Source organism: Sceloporus occidentalis, unplaced genomic scaffold (assembly GCF_023333645.1).
Source record: "Sceloporus occidentalis isolate IW3139 unplaced genomic scaffold, rSceOcc1.0.p SCAF_36, whole genome shotgun sequence".
NCBI lineage: Eukaryota > Metazoa > Chordata > Lepidosauria > Squamata > Phrynosomatidae > Sceloporus > Sceloporus occidentalis.
This window is the reverse complement of record NW_028317016.1, coordinates 4,834,274-4,856,869: the sequence shown is the minus strand read 5'-3', so window position 1 is coordinate 4,856,869 and position 22,596 is coordinate 4,834,274. Positions and strand designations below refer to the sequence as shown.

Below are 22,596 nucleotides of genomic sequence, written 5' to 3'. Positions count from 1 at the left end.
TTACTGTAGCATTCTTTGATTGAATGTTTAACTACATGGGATTCACCGTTCTAGACTAATATATTAGATGGTGGGTTGTAGTTTCTATATTTCAAATTTGAGTAAAAAAAAAAGTGATACTTTCACTTCTGGCATGCGTCATACATAAAATATAACTGCTAATTTAAAATGCGCTCATCAAGCTTCTTCGGCCTCCTTAAAATGAACTACACGGAATTGTTTTTCAGCGATGGCAGTGTAATCCAGTCACAGGACGATAGCATTGTTGGAATGAGACAATGTAGACACAGTGTTGCAATCATGCCGATCCCTGGAACGCTTTCCTCAAGCAGTCCTGACCTGCTGCAGCCTACTACAAGCATGTTAGATTTTTCAAATCCAATAGGTAAGCAGTGATATCTGTATTGATCTCATCCATTTTTGTTTTTACTCTGCATGTTCTATCATACTGTATGATATATGATATAGTGCATATATTATACATATATATGTATAAACATGCTTATGTACTTGCATATCTTGGTATGATTCATCTCAATACCTTAAATGTTATTCTGATCGCTTTTATTATCTAATAGATGAGGAAATAAATAAGATGGAGGTAATCATTATTGGGGCTCTAAATGTCCTTACTGGAAAAAAACAACAAGCTAGGTCAGCCAGTAGTAGAGACGTCCTAAATTCTTTACAGGGATTGTGTTTAGGGCAGCTAGTAGAGGAGACAACAGGGAAGTAGGCTGTACTCGAATAGAAAATTTAGCTTTGAATGTCAGTGTAGTTTTAATATATAGTCAGAAAAATGGAAACTTATTTAGATGAGCGCTTGGCGGCCCGGTCATACTTGGATGCAGGAGTTATTGTATTATTTAAAACATGTTCTACAAAAGACAGTATAACATTATGTTAAAGTTGTTAGGCTAAAAGTGAAAGGAAAGCGCTGTGGTGCTCTGTAGAGGTGGTGTGTGTGCAAATATTTGAACTACACATTGCCAGTTATGGGCAGATTCAGTATTACAAACCAATTTCATGTATTATTGTAAATAAAGATTTTTTTTCTTTTTTTGATCTTTTTCCTTCATTCTCGCAGCTGGAGGATTTTGTTGTAAGTATATGAACAATTTAACTGCCGTTTGTAACTTTCAAACCACCGATAGATACATGTTAAAACGTTAACGTTGGTTTCAACAATCTGAACATCGGATGTACTGTATGTGTTCATATTGAAGAAGCTTTTGAACAGCAGATTTATAAATAATGATAAATGCAGGAGTGACTACAAGGATAAAAAGATCAAGCATACTGTAGAAACATGATCGGACCTCACCTGGGAATTTGACACTATTCTTTATGAAAAATAATCCAAAAAACCTGAGCTGTTGCTTGCGGCATTTTCTTTCAGAAAACCTTTGTCATATGGTTCACACGTCTTTCAGTTTTTATTGATTGCTTTTTAAATGTATTTAACTTCTGAGTGCCGGTGGTTTGGACATTTATATACCAAGACTTTTTTTTTGTTTGTTTGTTTGCCATATTAATATTTAGGTGACCACCTTTACACACAGCTTACACGTGTCATGAGAAAAATATAGGTTGAGTTATTCACAAATGTATAGTTTGACAAACATCACAGTACGTGATACAATGGTACAAATAAAAAATAAAAATCTTCTTATACGCCAAACCAAATAAAAGTAATGAAAACTCCCTATTTTTCTTAAAAACATGCAGATTGTCCCAAAAAAAGTACATGTATCATACTTAGGTTATTGTGTCATATGAAATATCAATCATGGCACCCATTGCACAGAAATATGACATCTCCCAGCGGCTGGCTTCCCTTTTCACAAGAGGAAGACGTCTAAGATACTGAATCTGCCCCAAGACCTGCGTGTCAACGCCGTTGTCTGTTTTTCACCCTGAAATGCAGCACAATGCTCAATCTCCAACAAGTGAAGTCCGTTCTATCAAGCCCCTGCGCTGTATGGCAGAACGAGAGACACGTGTTTTATTTAACCCCTTGATGACAATTGCCGGTCCGGGCACGTCACCGAAAATCGTGACGATTATGACAATTGACGTGCCAGGACCGGCACGTCTTTAAACGGGTGAAAAAATCGATCCGTGATCGATTTTTTTTCACTCAAACGGTGTTGCTCTAATGCCTCGACATCGAGGCATTGAGCAACACCAAAAAAAACATTCCCGGCCCCCCCCGATCGCTCCTAGGAGCAAATAAAAAAACATGTTTGAAAGACTGCACGTCTTTCAAACATGGCGGCGCCCGCCGCCGAAAAACGGGTTTAGGAAGCGATCGCGAGTCGCTTCCTTTGCTTAGCTGGTGTTGCTAAGATGCCTCAGTATCGAGGCATCTTTGCAACACCTGTTTAGCAAAGGAAGCGACTCGCGATCGCTTCCTAAATGCTCAACTTACCTTCCCGGTGCCGGCGTCTTCGAAACACACGCGGTGTTTCAAGATGGCGGCGCCCATGAAGCCGGGGGGCGGAGCCTGCCGTCATCATCGGGGGGGGGGTGTTGCTGGATGTCATGGACATCCAGTGAATAACACCCCTAGTGGTCAGATCACTCATAAGAGTGATCATGATTTGCTAAATCAAAGGCAATGTTTTCTAAACATTGCCTTTGATCAGTATTGGATCTGCCTCCCTCCTTCACTTGTTTCTAGTGAGGGAGAGAGACAGATCGGTGTGTTTTCAGGTATTCTCAATAATATATATATATATTGATCCAAAGGCTCTTATAAGAGCCACCCATATAATATTAACCCCTTCATTGCCATTGATCACTGCATAAACAGTGATCTTGCATAGTGGCAATTGTTTTTGGGGTTGTTTTTTTTTTTTTACATTTTTTTTTACTTTTTTTTAGTGTTTTTTTTTTAGTTTTTATTATAGCCATTAACCCTTTCCTTCCCCACTATTTTTGCTGCAATTGTTACCATGCAGCGGTATACGGCTGAGGAGGCGTATGCCTTTTTGGCCACAGATTCTGAGGCCACTGATACAGCGTCAGATTTTGACGTTGGTCAGTTCACAGATACATCTAGTGATGTATCTGTGGCTGTTAGGACGCCTGCCACACGTAGTCGTGGCAGTGCACCAGAGGCATGGGTAGCGCCTAATAGGTACAAGCCAGCTATCCCTCCTTTTTCTGGAATTCCTGGCATCAATATTGATGTTACAGGATTCACTCCACTGCAATTTGTGCAGGTTTTTTTGGGAGACGATGTCTTGGGAGACATTGTCACACAAACAAACATTTATGCCCAGCAGCACCGTGCTGCTAGCCCTAATTCTTTTTGGGCAAAACAGCCATGGACTCCCATTGATGTGCCAGAATTTCTTCAATTCTGGGCACTCACAATGTTAATGGGCATTATAAAAAAGCCCTCCATCCGCTCCTACTGGAGCACCAGCCCCATCTTTAGTACCCCCATTTATGCCCAAACTATAACTAGGCAAAGGTATGAAATGATTCTTCGTTTCATGCACTTTAGCGACAACAGCCTGTGCCCCCCTAAGGAGCACCCCCAGTTTGATAGGCTCTACAAAATCCGCCCCCTGATTACCCATCTCGCTGCCAGGTTTCCAGAGGTTTATACACCTGGAAGGGATATCTGCGTGGATGAATCCCTGATGAAATATAAAGGAAGGTTGGGATTCAAGCAGTATATTCCTTCCAAGCGCTCTAGGTATGGAGTGAAGGTGTATAAGCTCTGCGAGAGCGAGACAGGATATACTCATGCCTTCCGGGTATACGAGGGTAAGGATAGCTACCATGACCCCCCAGGTTGCCCAGTGCCAAGATTGTTTGGGACCTAATATTCCCCCTTATGAACAAAGGCTACCACTTGTATGTAGATAACTTCTATACAAGCGTCCCTTTGTTCAAGCTGCTGTATTGTTTCGATACGGTAGCTTGCGGTACTATAAAAAAGAACCGCTTGGGTTTCCCACAACACCTGGTACGAACCCGGCTAGGAAAGGGGGAGACCTCAGCTCTACGCCAAGAGGAGCTTTTGGCATTGAAGTTCAGGGACAGAAAAGAGGTGTGCATGCTGAGCACCATCCACGATGAAAGAACCGTGGAGGTTTCTGTCCGTGGCAGAGCTGGGGTCACTACAAAGCCAGTGTGCATCAGTCAGATCAACTCCTACAGCCCTACCTCATTATGAGGAAGACAAAGGCCTGGTACAAGAAGGTTGCAATTTATCTAATGCAAATTGCAACCTATAACGCTTTTTTGCTGCACAAAAAAGCAGACACTGGGCTGAAGCTGTCTTTTTTGCAGTTTCAGCTCGAAGTAATTTCAGGTATCTTGTACCGTGATGCACCTGGTCCCCAAGTAGTGATGGGAACCAACAGAATTGGGCCAGGCTTTCTTGTAACCTGTCCCTACTGATAGTTGGGTACAAGCATTTTTCTTTACCCAGATGTAAAATTCCTACTGAATTTGAATTGCTCATGATCCAAATGTGGCCCTTTTGCCCCCAAACAATCTGACAAACCCATGCATGTGGGGTATCAATGTACTCAGGAGATGTTGCTGAACACATATCGGGGTGTTGTGTGACAGCAACATATACCAGGAGATGTAATTTCACACCTGAAGTACAAAGTATGTGAAAAAAACACCAAAAACAATTACTATCACAAACTTTGACAAGGGTTGGTGGTAGGATTTGTGCATGGAAAGGGTTAAACTATCAGCATCTAAAATACCCTGGGGTGTCTAGTTTTCAAAAATATATGGTTTGGTGGGGTAAATTTAATTTGCTGGCTTCAAAGATGCCCCAAATACCACATGGAGACAGAATTACCAGATTCAGAGAAAAATGGTTTTGAATTAGCAAAACTCTACTTGTACTTATTGCCCCATAACGTGTAGAAGAAAGCAAAAAAACATAAAAACATTGGGTATTTCTAAACTCGGGACAAATAGTAGAATCTATTTAGCAGGTTTTTTCAGTAGTTTTTTATGATGAATAAAAGATTTTTCAAATAAAAGTGAGAAAATGTGTTTTTTTTTTAAATTTTTCGTCATATTTTATTATTTTTATTATAGGAAATTACATCATATGAGAAAAATTATGGTGTCTGAAGAAAGCCCTTCTTGTCCTGAAAAAAACAATATATAACTTGTGTGGGTTTAGTAAATGGGTTAAGAGAAAACTACAGCTAAACACAAACACCGCAGAAACGACAAAACAGCCATTGTCACGAAGGGTACAAAAAATAGAATCAGCCTTTGTCACGAAGGGGTTAAACAGCTGGTCTTTGGGAGCGGCTACCCATGCAAGCTTCCTACCATTAGCGGCAAAAGTTCTGCTGAGTATGTTCTAAAAGAGGTGTCAGGAACTCCATCTTCTACATTAGAAAGAAGCAGATTATGGTTGAACAAATTTAGCAATAATTGTGGGGACAAAAAGCCCTAATCGGTGGGGGGGGGGGGGTCATAGCCCTGGTCATGAAGGGGTTAAATGGTTGTACAGTGCTGTCTGTGTTAATCATCTTTACTATGTCTGTAATGATTTGTTTCAATCTTTTTAAAATGATACGCTTGTAGCTCATACAATTGTTATTTGTTAGCCATGTTACGTCTCTAACCTGCATGCGTGTTTTTCCTAACCTTTAGATATTCCAGACCAAGTTATAAGAGTATTCAAAGCGGATCAACAAAGCTGTTACATAATTATAAGCAAGGACACGACTGCAAAAGAGGTGGTGTGCGCGGCGCTGCAGGAGTTCGGACTTGTTAACGTCTCCTCAGAAACATACTCTCTTTGCGAGGTCTCGGTCAGCCCAGAAGGAGTAATTAAACAGAGACGGCTTCCGGACCAGTTCTCTAAGCTAGCTGACAGAATTCAGCTGAATGGAAGGTAAGCATCCTACTGTGTGTTACCTTCTCCAGGTTTTCTGCATAATCGGTGAAATTGGGCTTTTTTTTTTTTTACAGCAAAATCTAAATTTGCTTCAATTATTAGATGAAACTAGGATACCCCGTGTGTATTAATGTAACTTGGATTTATGGTTTTTATGAAGAATAAACTACTATATCAAATGGCCTCTTTCTTAGCATGTGGGAGTCTTCTAGGTACTCCTGAGTTCCGCAAGTTCCTTTCTTGTATGGAGTAATGAAATTATGATAGTAATTAAAGATAATAAAACATATTTAAAAATACCACTGAATTGCAGATACTATCTGAAGAACAACATGGAGACTGAAACCTTGTGTTCCGATGAGGATGCTCAGGAGCTGCTACGCGAGAGCTTTATATCTCTTCTTCAGCTTAGTACTATTGAGGTGGCAACGCAGTTGTCTATGCGGGACTTTGAACTCTTTCGCAACGTTGAACCTGCAGAATATATTGACGATCTTTTCAAAATTGATTCCAAAACTGGGAATGCCCGTCTTAAGCAGTTTGAGGAGGTGATCAATCAGGAGACTTTTTGGGTGGCTACAGAAATTCTCAAGGAGCCAAATCAGCTGAAAAGAATGAAAATTGTGAAGCATTTCATTAAAATTGCCCTCCACTGCAGGGAGTGCAGAAATTTTAATTCCATGTTTGCCATTATAAGGTAGGTTCATAAAAGCAAATACTGAAGGACACTATTTTAGACAAATTGTTATACATATTTTCATGGTGAAAGAACAGTACAGGAGACAAGGCACAAACGCCTTAAATGATGCACAGGGAAATGTTAAATCTTAAATTTTCATTTAAACATTTTGCCCTTCATAGGTAACGAAAAGGACCATAATTTTTTATTTTTTTTTTATTTTTTTTGAGGTCTGCAAGTTCACCCTGCAGGCTCTGGATCTCTGAATTTGATGACGGATTAGCTTAAGCAGCCCTTGGCCTTGTTTTAGACTCGGTATAGCTTTATGCCCGTCCCATGCATGTATTAGGCTTTACCGCTTCACCACATGCTGGGAGGCTGTTCTACTGATCTACCACCCTCTCGCTAAAGTAAAATGAGATTAAGATTACTGTTCAAATTATACAATTACAAGTTTAGACAAACCTGTAATGTCTGTCCCCCAGTACTAAATACAACAGGGTCAGATCAGACTTACAGTGGGATACATATCAGATTTCTTAAATATGTGAGGCTAAGGGATGTGTTTATGTAACATACGCTTGAGAAATCTCTGTAGAGCTTCATTTTTACAAAATTATCTAAAAAAATAAAAATTGCTGATTTTTTTTTTTTCCCATTATTTTTAAAATGACACATTTGAGCGGTTAAACATTTTGGAAAAAAAAATACATACAGGTATTAATATTACCCATATCATGTGATCATTTTCATATAATCTGACGACACTCTGCATAATATAGGCATGGTGCTGATACTGTACTAATCAGATTCCTTGGGTTGTCTAGTTTATGAATATATACACATTTTTTATTGAAATGTGGAACCTCCTACTGCATCTCTAATGAGACGTGGACCGAGCCAGTTTGACGACTGCAAAGTGCAAGTTCCAATTTTGCCCCCGTAACATCCCAGAAACCTGCCATACCCATGCACGTGGGGTACTGCTGTACTTGCTGAATCAGTTATTTCTTACGAGCGTATACCCTGGGAAAGAAATCTAGCCTTGTAACTACCAAACTAGATGAATATACCAGCCATAGGTGGTATTTCCAAAATCAGAACATATACCTTAATATTTTCTTTAGTTTTTATAGGTGAAATCCTGGAAAAAAAATTCTTCATTTTACCCACTTTTTAATTTCTGTCCCACGCTAAATGGCTTAAAGAGTTTGGCTTAAATGGCTTAAAGACTTTGTTTTATGATTTTGTTTTTGTTTACCCAATGTGTGTGAATAAAAGCCCCCAAACTTTATACACATGTAAACCTCTGTGCTGTCTCTTTAAACCCCAACAGACTTTGTGTTTTTGTCCAGTAACGTTTATTTAATTAGTGTTTATATTTGCGTGGCTGGTACCGAAGCATTTGCGTTTTCACCTCTTTAGTAATATACCCCCCGTCTCCTTTTAGATTGTAAGCACGTCACCATAGATCTCCTCGCTCACTATGTCCGTATTGTTGTTTAATGCACAGCTTATGTCCTGTTCATCGATATAACATGATGGCGCTATCTTAAAAACAATATTAATGTCTATGTTAAACAGGCCTCTACTGTTACATTCACTTTTGCTGTTCTTTTTTCCAGTGGGTTAAACCTCGCACCTGTGGCTAGGCTGAGGGGCACTTGGGAAAAGTTACCCAGCAAATATGAGAAGTTACTCAGAGACCTGCAAGACCTGTTTGATCCCTCAAGAAACATGGCAAAGTATCGCAACATCCTCAGCAGCCAATGCATGCACCCTCCTGTTATTCCTCTCTTCCCCGTCATCAAGAAAGATATTACGTTTCTTCACGAAGGTACGAAGGCAAATGAAGAAGAAAAGCTAGTAACAGTTAGTGAGGTTCAAGAGAAACTGCAAAGGATTAAACAAGAGGGAAATCGAATTTCTTGTACATTGTAACTAAATTGTTAAGTTAGTTAGTAGGGGGTCCTGGCGTATATGTAATAAGTTGGAATTGTATCTCGCTCGACAGGCTGTAGGATAAATGTTGGCACATGCGTATAACCACAACAGAAAGTGTTATCTATTCAGTACTATAGGAAAGAAAATAAAGTATTAATATATTTCATGCAAATCCAGAGCAACAACTCCGATGTCGTTTTTTGATGCACAATAAATTTGTAAGAGCAGGTTTCCGTCGCCTTAATACATAAGTAGCATATGTTACTTTTCAGTTTGTATTGGTGAAACCCTATGTATTTGTTGTTTAGGAAATGATTCCAAGGTAGATGGCTTGATAAACTTTGAGAAATTGAGAATGATTGCCAAAGAAGTCCGCAATGTGATTCGCATGACGTCTGCTAACATGGACCCGGCTGTTATGTTCAGGCAAAGGTATGTGAATGTGAGTAGGGCACTCTGCTGTGTACCATTATATTGTATCTTGTGTTGTATTTTAATATCATATTGCTGGGAAATACTTGCTTCCTATCAGCAGCACTGTTTTGTACGTGAATTGCCCTGGGAGAATACGATAACGCCTGGCTTAGTCCCAATTTATGTCTGATGCATCTTTTTGTAACGATTAGCGTTGCCGTTCGAGTTGTAGCGCGTGAGAGCTGTGTCGCTCCAGTAACCATTGTAACGTAATTAGAACCCGTATATTAACACGAATGCAGCATTGGGGTAATCACCAGACTTTTGTTGGTTTGGTAAACCCTTTGTTGTGTGATTAGTCAGCTAAAGGTGTGCAATTAAATATCACCCGCTCACCTGCAGATGTTAATCGTCATTTTATTTGAATTGCATCTCTGTACGTTCCGTCGCTATTATAATATTATGGGGTCTATTTGACTATACTATAATATTGAGTCACCTAATGCATGTTAGTCATCAACAGTTCTGTCCTGTGTCCGTTCTCCCACTTTTCACACTTTGTATCTTCCGTCTAATTCGTAACTGTGCTTTTTTTTTTTTTTCCTGTGCTCTTCTGTTCAAATACATGCTTCAATGTGTGTGTGACTCTTGCTTACAGGAAGAAGAGATGGAGAAGTCTAGGGTAAGTATACAAATAAAAGTGATAGTTGTAGGTTTCCTAATCTCTTAACTCTGCATCCTGCATGCATCTGAAATACAGCATGCATGTTATTAACGTGCTACAACTTACTTGTTCCCAGCATCTAAAATTCATTATCTGGTCTGGGGTCATTGGTTTGTTCTAATGAATACTTTAAGGGCTTGGTGCCTCTTGAAATATGCGTTCATCAGATATATTATGTTTTTCAGACAGTAACTTTACTTTGAACACAAAATCTGTAATGTCAATTCCTCCCTCAGATAAATAGACGAGAAGAGTTGCTTTTATAATAATAAATTACAATCAAGTGATGGCGGTCTTAAAGATGTAGTTTATATGTGGGATCAAACGCTTCTAATATATTCGCCCCACAGTGGCTGGGTTTCTTTCAGGGATCTGAGGCTTGACATGGTTGATATGCTAGTAATTTCACCGGATGGGAGATACCAGACACGCTCATAATGCATATTTTAGTTTTGATTCTTCTTTGTAGTTTGAGCGCCTACTTGTGGCTGATACATACAATACTAATTCTGTACAATGTACAATTATCACCCAACATATGCTATTTTTTTTATTTTCTTTCAATATATATTGCACAGCGCTATGAAATATGATGGTGCTGTATAAAACGAAGATAATAATATGGTCAGTCCAGTCAAATGAAAATGCTTTATACATTTTATGTTACGACTTATGTCTTTTGTGTTTAAGCGAAGGCATGTATATATTTTATAGTATGGGAGACTGTACCTGTGGGGGATAATTTAGCCTGATCAATTATAATCCCTTTAATTCTTTCAAATACTAAGTACACGAGTGCTTTCAGCGATTGTCCTATTGAATCAAATGTTTGCTGAATGATTTGCCTTGGGCCTGCAAAGCTTAAAATTAGAGAGGACCATGCCTTTGTCCCTTCTTTCATCGGAGATTTCTCTATTAAGTGCACATCGTTTCTACAGACATATGTTTTGATCGTTCTATGGTGAGAGTGTGCCGTAGGAAGAAAAAAAAAAAAGAGAAAACAATGTAATACAGGTGGCGCACGTGCCGCAGGAGTGGAGATAGAATAGCAAATCGGCCGTACGAATGATCTCATCGTGTGTTTTGTGATGCCGTTCGTGTTGAACAAAGCTGGCATGAAAGCTGCTGTAGCCAGCAAGGTGCTCGCAAGCAACTGGTTCAAAGCTCAGCAAAACACAAGACCTGGCAACATGAGACCGGCTCGTCATGTTTCATTTAATCCAAGACATACACAACTAGGAAAGCCGCACGGTCCCACACTTGAATTATTTTACGCTTAATCCGAAGTAATAGTAAACTGTAGCACAAACAACTATTTAGAGTCCCCCAAAATAAATACAAGTAATAGAGAATTCAGATTAATGGGCTAATTGTAAGAAGTCAATTTAGATCGGGGCAATATAAAGGCGTAAATACTTTTACAAAACTGAAAAGCAGAAACGTATAAACTGTAATGATTTTAAAATAGATACATAGAATTTGACAGCATATAAGAACCATTTGTCCTCTCTGGTCTGCCGGTTTTAATCAGTCCTTGGTCTTGTATTAGTTCCAGAATAGTTTTATGCCTGTCCCATTCATGTGTACATTTCATCACTTGTTGCCTCTAACTAATCCGTTCAGAGATTGTTCCATTTATCCAGGCGTCTCTAAAATAAAACTTTTGGCCCTCTAGTTTCATATTATGAATTCTTACTCTAACATTACTCCTCATTTGGAATAAACGACCCTCTCGTACTTTGTTAAATTCATTTAAGTATTTAAATGTTTCTATCACATCTCCACTTTCTCTTGTTCCCTCCAAGCTATAGATATGGAGTTCACCTATAGAGTTCCTGATCATTTTTATCCTGCAAACCATTAGTAGCTGTCCTCTGAAGTCTCTCCAGTAAAATCAAATCAAAATCCTTCTGGAGATGGAGAACTGTACACAATTCTCTACGTGAGGTCTGACCAGAGACCCGAAGAACCAGCTGCTAATACATCTTGCTATACAGCATAGGACCCTGCTTTTCCAACACTTTATTAGATCGCCTGCTTACATTTTGTGGTGTGAAATACAGCACTAGTACCTCCGTCTGTAAGGACGACATCCAACGTCTTATTAAATAAGATGGGTCTCCTAAGATTCAATCTAAATTGAATGTGGCCAAATGAAGAAATGAATTAAAACATTTTTGTGCCAGACCATGGATACTCTGGTTGTTTCATAAAACTTCATAACTTTCTAATCATATATGTGTGGATTGATTTTTTGCCACCATGCTCCTACACCAGTGTGACACACGTGTCATCCGTAGTCATAGGCATGCAGATATCTTTATCAGGGGACTTCACTGTTTTACCCTTACTGATTTGCCCTAAATTAAGCTGTCTAACCAGCTTTACCTTCACAAAGCATACGTCATTTTGTACCATACTGTAACGGGGTGGGCCTTGTTGGATAGAACACCAGCCGAATATGTCTTCTGTACTCTTTTATTGTATGGAGTTCCCAACTCCTCTTCTCGGCATACTAAGTATGCAACACTGTCCACAAATGAAGGTGTGTTTGTTTTAAGCAGCAGATACCAGTCGATTAGATTGCCGTAGTGGGCTTAGACTCCTGCAAGCAGTTAACCCTTTATTCAGGGAAACGCTTATACCAGGGGTGTCCAACCTGCGGCCCTCCAGCTGCTGCAGGACTACATCTCCTATGATGCTCTCTTTCTGTTAAGGGGATGGCTGAGGAGTATGGGAGATGTAGTCCTGCAGCAGCTTGAGGGCCGCCGGTTGGACACCCCTGGCTTATACACAGCATCACACATACCTAAAATGCTCACTGAAACTCTTTAAAAAAGGTTCCAAATAGGTGGTATTTTGTTGACAGGGCATTAATCAGGCGTCTAGCTTTATGCAACTGACTTTGCATAAAACCTAGAGAGCTAATTAGTTATAGATTTCCTTTCTGATTTCCATATTTTTTTTTTGTAATAAATATATATATAAATATACTTTTGTGCATGTCCCAATAAGGATAACTAACATAGTGTTATTATTTACCGTTTATTATTACAGATGTTGGTACTTTTGGAATTGTTTTTATTAATTATGCATGACTGATTATCCTTTGTTTTATAGACCTACTATAGCTGATTTTATATATGTGAATTTTACTTTATATTAAGGTAGTTTAATGTTTTGGGCCCTATATATAGTTGCATGTGCGTAAAGCGTGCAATCTTGTGGCATCCATGGTTGAATGCCATGGATTGAATTACCTTTAGTTTGCTGGAATGATATTGCTGTTAATACCGTTAAGATTTTTTTCTACTGTATTTAGTTTTTCATTTTCTTTGTCTTCCTCCGATTTTTTTTAATTTATTTTTTATTTATTTTTTTAAATGTCATGCTAAAAGCTTCAATAGCATAACACATAGACTTTATGAAGGAAAGAAAAAAGGTCTTTGTGATAATTTTTTTATTAATTGGTGTAGCCGCACTTCCATCCCATAAGGGGGATTTGCACTCGCATATATTTAACATATGCCAAGAGTATATCAGATGGACGGAACTACAACTTTGTTTATATTTTGGGCAACTATTATGCAAACAAAACAAAGTAACTTGTGTAAGAATGTTAATAAGAAACAGCAGTTTTATTTCTTTAATCTATTTTTATTTTAACTTTCAGATCCCTAAGCCAAGGAAGCACAAACTCAAATATGCTCGATGTACAAGCAGGCGGTCATAAGAAACGAGCGAGGAGGAGCTCCCTCTTGAATGCAAAAAAGCTGTATGAGGACGCGCAAATGGCTAGAAAGGTGAAACAGTACATTTCGAGCCAGACTGTGGAAACCGATGAAGACAAAATACAAGTCATGTCATTGCAATGCGAACCTTCCTATAGCACTTGTGAGTACCGGCTATCCGTTTCTTTGCTATAGGACATGTCTTTATGCCTATTGATTCCAAATATGCATAATCAATCAAGAAGAAGTTACGGTTTGAGTTTATTACTTACATCATATCAACATAAACAAAACCATACAAACATTTCCTTTAACGGCTTCAGAGTCGATCGTTTATTGCAAGTAAAGTTATTTCACTAAAGAGCATATACTGTTGTGTTGGCATTGCATTGTAGTGCCTGAAGAATGCAATTCTTCATTTATTAAATGCTAGTTGCCCAGCAGTATATACAGATGTGTGTGCCAAGGGTAGCCATTTTCACTCTGCAGCCATGGGGTGAGGGGATGGTTGAGGTTGGTTATGTTTTTTTGGCTTTTTTTATATAATAGACTCTGAGGGATTTTATTTGAATAAAAATATTTGTACTCCTCTGTTAACTTTTATGGCTGTGAATATAAAGTATAGACATCCCATGTCTCCATATTTTACACTCTCTTTCAATAAATATTTTGTTGCAGTGACCAAGAATTTAAGCGAGCGAAGACCTGTTAAATCTGACATGTCTCCTGCACCTCTGAGGCCGTCAGGCCAAACTATTAGGGCTCATATCCATCAACAAAACAGAATTAGCCAGGTCTTACAAGTCCCTGCAGTAAACTTGTATCCCAACCGAAAGAAAGTACCAACTAAGGAGAATGTTCCAAATGGTAAGCATTGGTATAACCATGCCCTGTTAAAACTCCCAATTACATTGAATGTCTGCTTTTGTATTTCAAATGAATGAAAATGGAAACAATGTGTTATTACACGCTAATCTTAGCATCCTTATTGCTTAAAATGGTCTTTCACACAGAAGGGCATTTAGTTGTATTGTTATTTATTTAGAATTTTCTTACCCAAGATTCAATTCCTATTTTGTTTTCTGCCCACTTCCTAATCTAGCTTCTACATGCTGTCAAAAACACATCGGTATGACAGATGATATTACTAGTAAAACAGAAGCAGAAGATACAATATCAATGGTATCATCACTACATTCAAGCCCCTCTGCTTCCCCATATGGATCCCCACATAAAGGTATATCTGTGTCCATTTTTGTATCTTCAATCTTCTTAAAAAATGGCCATGCACCATTTTAAAAAAAATATTCTGTAAGCATTACAATGTATTTTTTAACCATTATTTCTGGATTTTAACAATGTAGAGTACTTGGGGAAACTCCCGGTGTCCATACCAACTCACATTTAGCATGGTGGGCAGGTCAAGTTGTAAATTACTATTATTATTATTACTAGGGTTAAATCAGACTTTTATATAGGTTAACTGAAAGGCAGTTACGACTATACTATTGTGTGTGTATATATAAAACATTGCAAAGTGCATATTTAAAACTCTTTTTTACGATCACATCATGGACTTTCCTTATTGAAATGCGTTCACTAAGAATTCTTGACTAGGTTGAAATATATTAATGTAGTCATGCATGTTTAGGTAGTAGGACTCATATTTTGGTCCACTCCCAGTTCTATGAATGTGTATATGTGGCGTGTGAAAACAAAATAATAGTACAACATAACTATTACCCTTTAATTCAGCAGAATAATAGTTTTTTCTTTTACAGCTGTTAATGCGGCAAAGTCGGAAAATTCCATTGCAATGAACCTTTCCAGCTCCTGTTTGTCGCTGACGAGTGAACCCAGCCAGAAGACCAGCAGTCAGCGAAGCTATGGAATAGGTGGGGCTGCTTGTGAAAAACGAATATCCAACGTAACGGGCAGAACTCTACCCATTCAGAGAGAAAGCTGAAAGCAGTCGTTCCAAACAGCTGGAATTCTGCATTTTTTAAGGGCAGATAAAGCACGATCACCCGTGCATACCTATTACACACATTATGGCGCACAAACCTTTTCAGCTATTTTTGTTACCTGTAGTATATTTGCTGTGATCAAGATCTTAATCAACTTGTTAAATTACATTGTTAATGATAAATGAGCCATTTGCTCTTAATTAAAAAACATTCAACAGAACGTTCCACTAGTTGCTTTGACGATCATATCAATACATTATAAAATAACTGGTCTAGTTATTGACTTGATAAGTACAAGCCTATTTGTTTATGGACAAAAATAAAAATAAAAGTAAATGGAATATGTTGTGATTATAAATAACTTTGCAATAAGTTTTTGCGTACTGTATCTGTAATGGGAGATTTAGAAATAGGACATAGTACAGGAATTGCAAACGTAAACTACATGCTATATTTAGGCTTATTTTACTGAAATTACTTAACATATAGGCTTTTTCTTAATAAAAACAGAGTCCTTTCCCATTTTACCAACAGACAAACACTTTTTTATATTTTTTATTTTATTAAGGCTATACCCTCATACCATCTGCTAAATCTGATAACTTCTCCGACTCAAGCCACAGTGAGATCTCATCGAGATCAAGCATAGTCAGTAACTGTTCTGTGGACTCGGTATCGACTTCCCTGCAGGATGAGAGATGTTTGCCAAATTCTAACACGGATTCCGAAAAAAGGGATGTTCATCAACCCACAGCAGAACGCAACCAATCTTGTATTGGGTAAGAAAATAAAATGTGCTTTGCGGTGCACTGTTGCATTTTTACGTTGTGAGAAGAGGCAAATCTGTAAAATACTCAAAGCACCAAGTCTTAGAATTAGATTTAGACTCAAGGGGGAGTATTTAGTAGGCATTACTCTTGTTAGGCAATCAGTCCATTGTGTGTCATTGATATATGTACTCGGGTATATTTATTGGAGCCTAGCTTATGGTTTCTTTTGAGGCCTGGGATGCTTATGTAAGCTAATATTGAAAGGAACCGATCATGTAGTATTTGGAGATTTAGGGTGGGGAACTGCCATGAAGAATTCATATATGGTGGTAGAGGGATTACATCTAAGCAATAAACGTAATACCTATTTCTCTTTTGCTGTTAGTAACTGGCTTCATGCAAGACATCCAGCAATCAGAAGTGTGGCATCGTGTAACAGCAGTGATGAAGTATCACATGATCACATCACCAGAGATACAGCAGACAGTGGTCGTGGAAGTTGGACATCTTGTTCCAGCAGCTCCCATGATAATTTCCAAGCTTTTCAAAGTCAAAAAGGCTTGGACCTTTTTAGCACTTATCGCTACACACATATGGATGCACCCATCGCTGAGGTAGAGTCAAGTTATAACGAAGATAAATATGATGAAGACTATAATACAGACAAAAGACAATTAAAAGGTAGTCTTGAACTAGATTATTCTCGTCAGAGCTGGACATCATCAAGCTCTGTGTCAGATACAAATGAGACAAACTATGGCACTATAAAACGTAGGGAACTGAGTTCTGCAGAAAAAAATGAAGCTTTGGCTGACACACCCTATAAAACAGTTACTTCGACTACCGAAAAAGGACTAATAGGTAAGAGAAATTTGATCAGCTTGGCTAAAATGCTATTTTGATATATTGGACTTTTTTTTAATTAATATTATTATCACCAGACATTAAAATGACACCACAGATCCAGAGTGCTCACTTTTGACATTTAGTATATTTTGTATGACTCAAAACAGACATTCTTATCCAGTTCATTGTTTTAAAAGGAATAAGGAAGATTCCTGTGCTGTTTAAAGGACAACTGTAGTAAATTCCTTAAACACTAATAACATAATTGCAGTAAATTTTAATGAAAGGATATAGGAAATACCTTTTTCAGCTCCCACACTTCCCATATGGCTTGCTGAGCACTTACATATTGCATAAGATATCGGTCGAATCAGTGCATGTCTGTATGTAAGGGTTTAACCTCTTCAGCCCAAGGGTACCATTAAGCTTGTATGTCCCCCCCCCTTTTTTTTCATGTGTGGGCTTAAATAAGGTTCTCCTTATTTCGTGTCTGATGTATCCACACAATTTATACACCCTTTTTGCAGAGCAAATAGGGTTTCATTTGAAATCATAGAAACCTGAAAAAAATAATTGAGTGGAAGTATGTAAAGAACTAAAAATCTATTAAAAAAAATAAATAAATACATTCTTAGAATTTCTTCTACACAGTAGATGGCACCGATGAACAATGACCCAGTTTATGTTCAGCAACGTTCCCTGATTACAGACAAGCGCCACATACATATATATTTTGTAATACTCCTGGCTTAAGGGGTTTGGGGGTAGTGAATGAAGGAGTGGGGGGTTATACTTTTCACATGTAGTGCTACAGCGATATGATGTAATATTTTTATTATTTAGAGATTATGTATGCCAGTGATGTCACAATGACATCACTGAGCGCACTGTATTTTTATACTTCACTTTTATTGCCTTTTCATTAAAAAAAAATGCGTTACCCCCCCCTTTGTCAGAGGAGGGATACATATTGTTTCTTGCTCTCTTCCCCCCCCAATCTCTCCTGCACTGATCACACTGTGATCAGCAAGCCTCAGTTGACTTGCATCGCAGTGCATATGATCATCCAGCAGAGGGACAAGCTGATATCCTAGCAGGGTCTAGATATCCTGTCCCCCTGTTTAAAGAAAGTTTTTGGTTCCCCCCCCCCCCACTTCAGTTGTCCTTCAAAAGCAAAGTAATTTTCTGAAGAGCCATCTTCTTTTTATTGAAAATTCTGGATAGCAAACAGGAAAACAGAAGTGAAGCACGCGACAGAAGCTCTGAAAAATTCTGCTTATATTAGTAATGCTAAATATGTTTCATTGTAATCTAATTATCCATTGTGGGTGGAGATACTTTTTTAATATTGATTTATGTTCACTAAAATGTTATGCTAGCATCAGAAATATGGTGCATGTTTAATAATATTACTACTATTGTTTTATGTAGTGCCATCAGATTCTCCTTTACAATTAACGTAACAATTAGTATATATTATATAATATACATATTATACTTTTTAATGGTGTATATATATAATAATATAGTATATAATATAAAGAAACAACTGAGGGCCCTGCTCAAATGAGTTTACAATCTAGAGGGAGTTAGTGTGTATTATACAAGAGGTAAAAGTGGCATTGTTAGGAATGAACCAGCCACACTAGTATTAGTATTGCAGGAGAGGGACTAGGAAAGTAGGTTTAGTGAATAGGATGGTGAGGAGTCAAAGGGATAGGAAGGTCAAGTGGGAGACAGTGCTGATATTTTATAATCTAAGAGTTTTCAATTTTATTATTGAATTACATGGAAAAAATCAGAGGCAGTAAGGTTAGTGGGAGGGGTAGTTGTGATAGCGCGAAGAAGCGAATTAAAGGTATATTCATCAGACACAAAGTTACTTTATAAACAGATAAGCAGAAACATACGGTGACTTTCTTCCAAAAACATACCTGTGATCACAGATATTGTGTTCCTTAATGAATTTATGTATAATTGTTTCATTGCTAGTGATGGGCCTTCCCATCAATCTGCTTAGAATGCCTAAAAACATTGGGCTGCCCCAGGTATCCACTGCACATTTAGGAGCTTCATTTTCCAGTACCGTAAAGTCTCGGGTGTAAGAAGCACCTGTGTATAATACACAGGTATAACTTTACACTCAATTTTGTAAGTACGGCTGGTGAATGGTCTGTTGTCCCTTGCTGCCTGCCTCCTCGCTCCTCTCATTCTGCCTGCATCTTAAGGGGTTAAACAGCACACAGAATCTTTTAAAATGCTTGGTTGAGGTTTCATATGCAGACACTTAGTATTGCCCGGAACTTACACTGGAGTCCCTAAAATAAGCACACTACATGTGTACATAATAAATAACGTGCATAGATAAACCCTGGATAAATATATTTTGGCATGAAAAAATGCTGTTTGCTTTTCTCTTTTTTTGATTCCCGGTTAAAAACTTTGAAACCTTTTCATTTTACATAAAAACAAAACCTACACAGTGGACTTTAGTCAGGATGACAGTATTTTTTACAAAATAAATACAGCTGTTCCATTGTTTTTTTTCCCTCAAATCGTATATATAATCCTGCATGTCATTCTTTCTTTTTTTTTTTTTTTTTTATCCTATGGATTTACAGCAAAGATTTGTAACCCCATGTTCTGGTGCTATCATCACAACCTGCATTTCTGCATTTGTTTTTTTATTGTCACCTGTTTTTGTCCTGCCATTGTTAACGTTTCACTGTTTTGTTTTTGTTGATTTTGCATTTGCTCTTTTGTTAACATCTCCCATTACCTGTCTCTCGTTGTGCCAGTGTACTGTGTAACCTCGTCTAAGATGGACAATAGGTATAGGGAGCCACCACCCACCCCTCCTGGCTACCTGGGAATATCATTAGCTGACCTACAGGAAGGACCAGTCCATCAACCACATTCAAAACCTCCAGATTATAATGTGGCAATACAGAGATCAAAGATGATACATAGAGACCTCTGTAGACTTTCAACATCTTCCCTTGCTAGCGAACCTTGCTGTGTCTCTGAGAAGATGTTGTCCCTGTGGCATAACCGACAAAAGCCCTATACTACGGTAGAAGGTTTGGCTGACACAGGAAGTGAAGAGGATGGTATGTTGACCAAGTATTTCCCACTGTACAATATATTTAGTAAAAGCCACTCCATCTTAATCATAATTGTATTCTTCTGAGTACCCTTCCAGTTCTATCCTTCCTAAAAATAGATTGTCTTTAGTACACAGAGTTGTGTATAAATTTTCCATCCAAATCTGTGTCTATGAAATTTGAGGCTTAATTATTTAAATATTTATGTTGGTCATGCCATATTGCATATTTTATAATTTGTTTCTCATAAGTTACACTATAATATAAAGTATTATTGCTTGTTCCAGTTAATTACAATAACTTTTACTCTGTAAGCTTCATATTCTGATAATATCCTAATATACATATGTCCTGGTAAATATCATAGCTCTGTCCATGTTCTGTTACTCTGGGGGAGAAACCTAAAAATTGCAGGTGAGGTAAATTATTTTGCATTAAACTATTTTGTTGTTATGGTCTAATGACCTAATTAGATCTGTTCTAGCATCCAGACAATATCATTCCAAGTCAATTCCACACATGAAAACAATGGCAGTTATATTTTATGTTTATTTCCTTTTAAATATAGATGGAAGCTCTTGATTAGAAGCTAAAATAACTTATCTGCGTATCAGACAGTAACAAGGCAGCAGTGATCCAACAGTGAGAGTCCAAGTCATAGTTAAGGAAGGCTGAGGCAAGGAATTAGGCTAATTGGCAAAACATCACAACACTGATCAAAACATAAGTATATGTTAGCATGAATTTGTATGTGTGAGCATGATTATGTGTGTGAGCATAAATGTGTAAGTGTCTGTGTGAGAACAAATGTGTGTGTGTGTGTGAGCATGAATGTGTAGGTGTAGTGGTGTGTGTGGATGTGAGCACATATGTGTGTGTGCGTGCGTATATGTAAGTTGGGCATGTGTGAGCGAATATGTGCGTGTGAGTCTGCGAGAACGAATGCGTAAATATGTGTGGGAGGGGGTGTGTAAATATGTGTCCCAGTGTGTATATGAGATAACAAGGGGGAGGTGAAAGGGGGCGATTGCTTTATCTGCCCCCTGGCCACAAGTAGCCAGCCCTCCATCTTTGATGCTTTACCCTCTTACACTTATCTAATTTAGTAACTAACACACAATCATAAGTAAATACCCCTGTGTGTCGTGTAAATAAACAATATGTACTCATTAGAAAAGCCACTCAGTACAGCATAAATAACTATAACAGAGTATTTTCAACATATTAATTTATTAAATAACTTTTTGATTAAAAAAGTGTGTGCACAGCATACCATTAGGAGTTCAGATAAAACAGTTTATGGATATTTTTTGGCCGTTGTGTTCACTCAGCCTTAAGCTTGCACAAGTCATCACTTGAAACGCATCATAGACTATTACATATGTGCTTGTCTGTCGGCACATTTTACTACAGGAAAAGCGAGTACAGTGCATCTTATAGTGGCAATCCAGCCATCATATGCACTTTGATGCATATGATAGCAGTGCCCCCTTTACATTTTCATATGGTCCCCCATGCAAATGCATGGCAGGATTATGCAGAATAGCACTCACCCATTTGCTTTTGCCACTCCCCCCCCCCCCCCCCCGCTACTCAGCTTGCAGGAAATGTGATGCTGCCTGCGCCCACGTGGTGTAATCACTGCCCTTCAAATCCAATGCTGGCTTAGGAAGACCTGGAATAAAACTGGAAGTATCATGTGCAAGATCCACCAAGAATATTTGTGTGACAGTGTATATCATAATCCATTTATTACCATACCAAGGATCATTTTTCTTCTGCTCCAAGTTGAAAATACAATCATGGACATTAGTTTAATTTGTATGAAATTATATGTATGGGACATTCTCATCAAAATATAAAATACGAGCAGTTAATATTTTAAAAAACATTACTTGATAACAATGGAGACATTAGAATCCTGTCTGTGGTAGAGCTAAGCAAGCTGGTCCCTAGTGTGACAGGAGCTAGGCTTGTGCTAAGGCCAGACCCTGGTCACGCCAACTTGCCCTCCACATGTGTCCATGTATTTGCATCCGGAGGGATGATGATACATGACCATACTTCAACTGGCTGGGGCTTCTCCCATCCAGCATTAATCTGTAGATACTATATTAAACATTATTCATTTAACACTTTGTTTTCTTTTCTTTCTCCAGAAGAACAAGTGTCGGCTGTGTAATTACTGGAATCATTATTATTTATTGTGACTGTTGGAAGGACATTGAACATGGAAGAGTATCCCGTGTAGCGCAAGACCTCTTAAATGCGGTGACATTTCTACAATTACATACAGTGGTGGCCAGCTCCGAGGATCAAGATCACTGTGCATAACAAGCAGTACTCTGCAGGGATAATATCAGACAACAACCTTAAAGTTTATCTCTGCTTAGTCTGACTTAAATTGTTTAGCACTGGACCGACAGCAAACTGCTTACAATCGATTAAACATTACATACTTTTATTTAATCAAATATTATCAGATCGCCCTTGCACTAATTAATCTTTTAGCTAGGAC

At 38.2% G+C, this 22,596-nt stretch overlaps 1 protein-coding gene across 2 annotated transcripts in view; it reads left to right on the top strand.

The window, feature by feature from the left end:
* Nucleotides 1–22,260, top strand: part of LOC149297867 (rap guanine nucleotide exchange factor 6-like) — an 87,363-nt gene extending 65,103 nt beyond the window's left edge. Inside the window, exons 17-30 of one of the 2 annotated variants that reach the window (XM_089487999.1) lie at nt 228–385; nt 1,088–1,102; nt 5,653–5,896; nt 6,213–6,596; nt 8,204–8,415; nt 8,831–8,954; nt 9,595–9,618; nt 13,334–13,554; nt 14,070–14,258; nt 14,494–14,628; nt 15,927–16,137; nt 16,342–16,374; nt 16,547–16,989; nt 22,238–22,260. In XM_089487999.1, the coding sequence (XP_089344125.1) occupies nt 228–385; nt 1,088–1,102; nt 5,653–5,896; nt 6,213–6,596; nt 8,204–8,415; nt 8,831–8,954; nt 9,595–9,618; nt 13,334–13,554; nt 14,070–14,258; nt 14,494–14,628; nt 15,927–16,137; nt 16,342–16,374; nt 16,547–16,989; nt 22,238–22,260 (2,416 nt within the window). The remainder of the gene's footprint in view (nt 1–227; nt 386–1,087; nt 1,103–5,652; nt 5,897–6,212; nt 6,597–8,203; nt 8,416–8,830; nt 8,955–9,594; nt 9,619–13,333; nt 13,555–14,069; nt 14,259–14,493; nt 14,629–15,926; nt 16,138–16,341; nt 16,375–16,546; nt 16,990–22,237) is intronic. The other variant, XM_089488000.1, reaches the window with a different exon arrangement.
* Nucleotides 22,261–22,596: the final 336 nt, after the last annotated feature.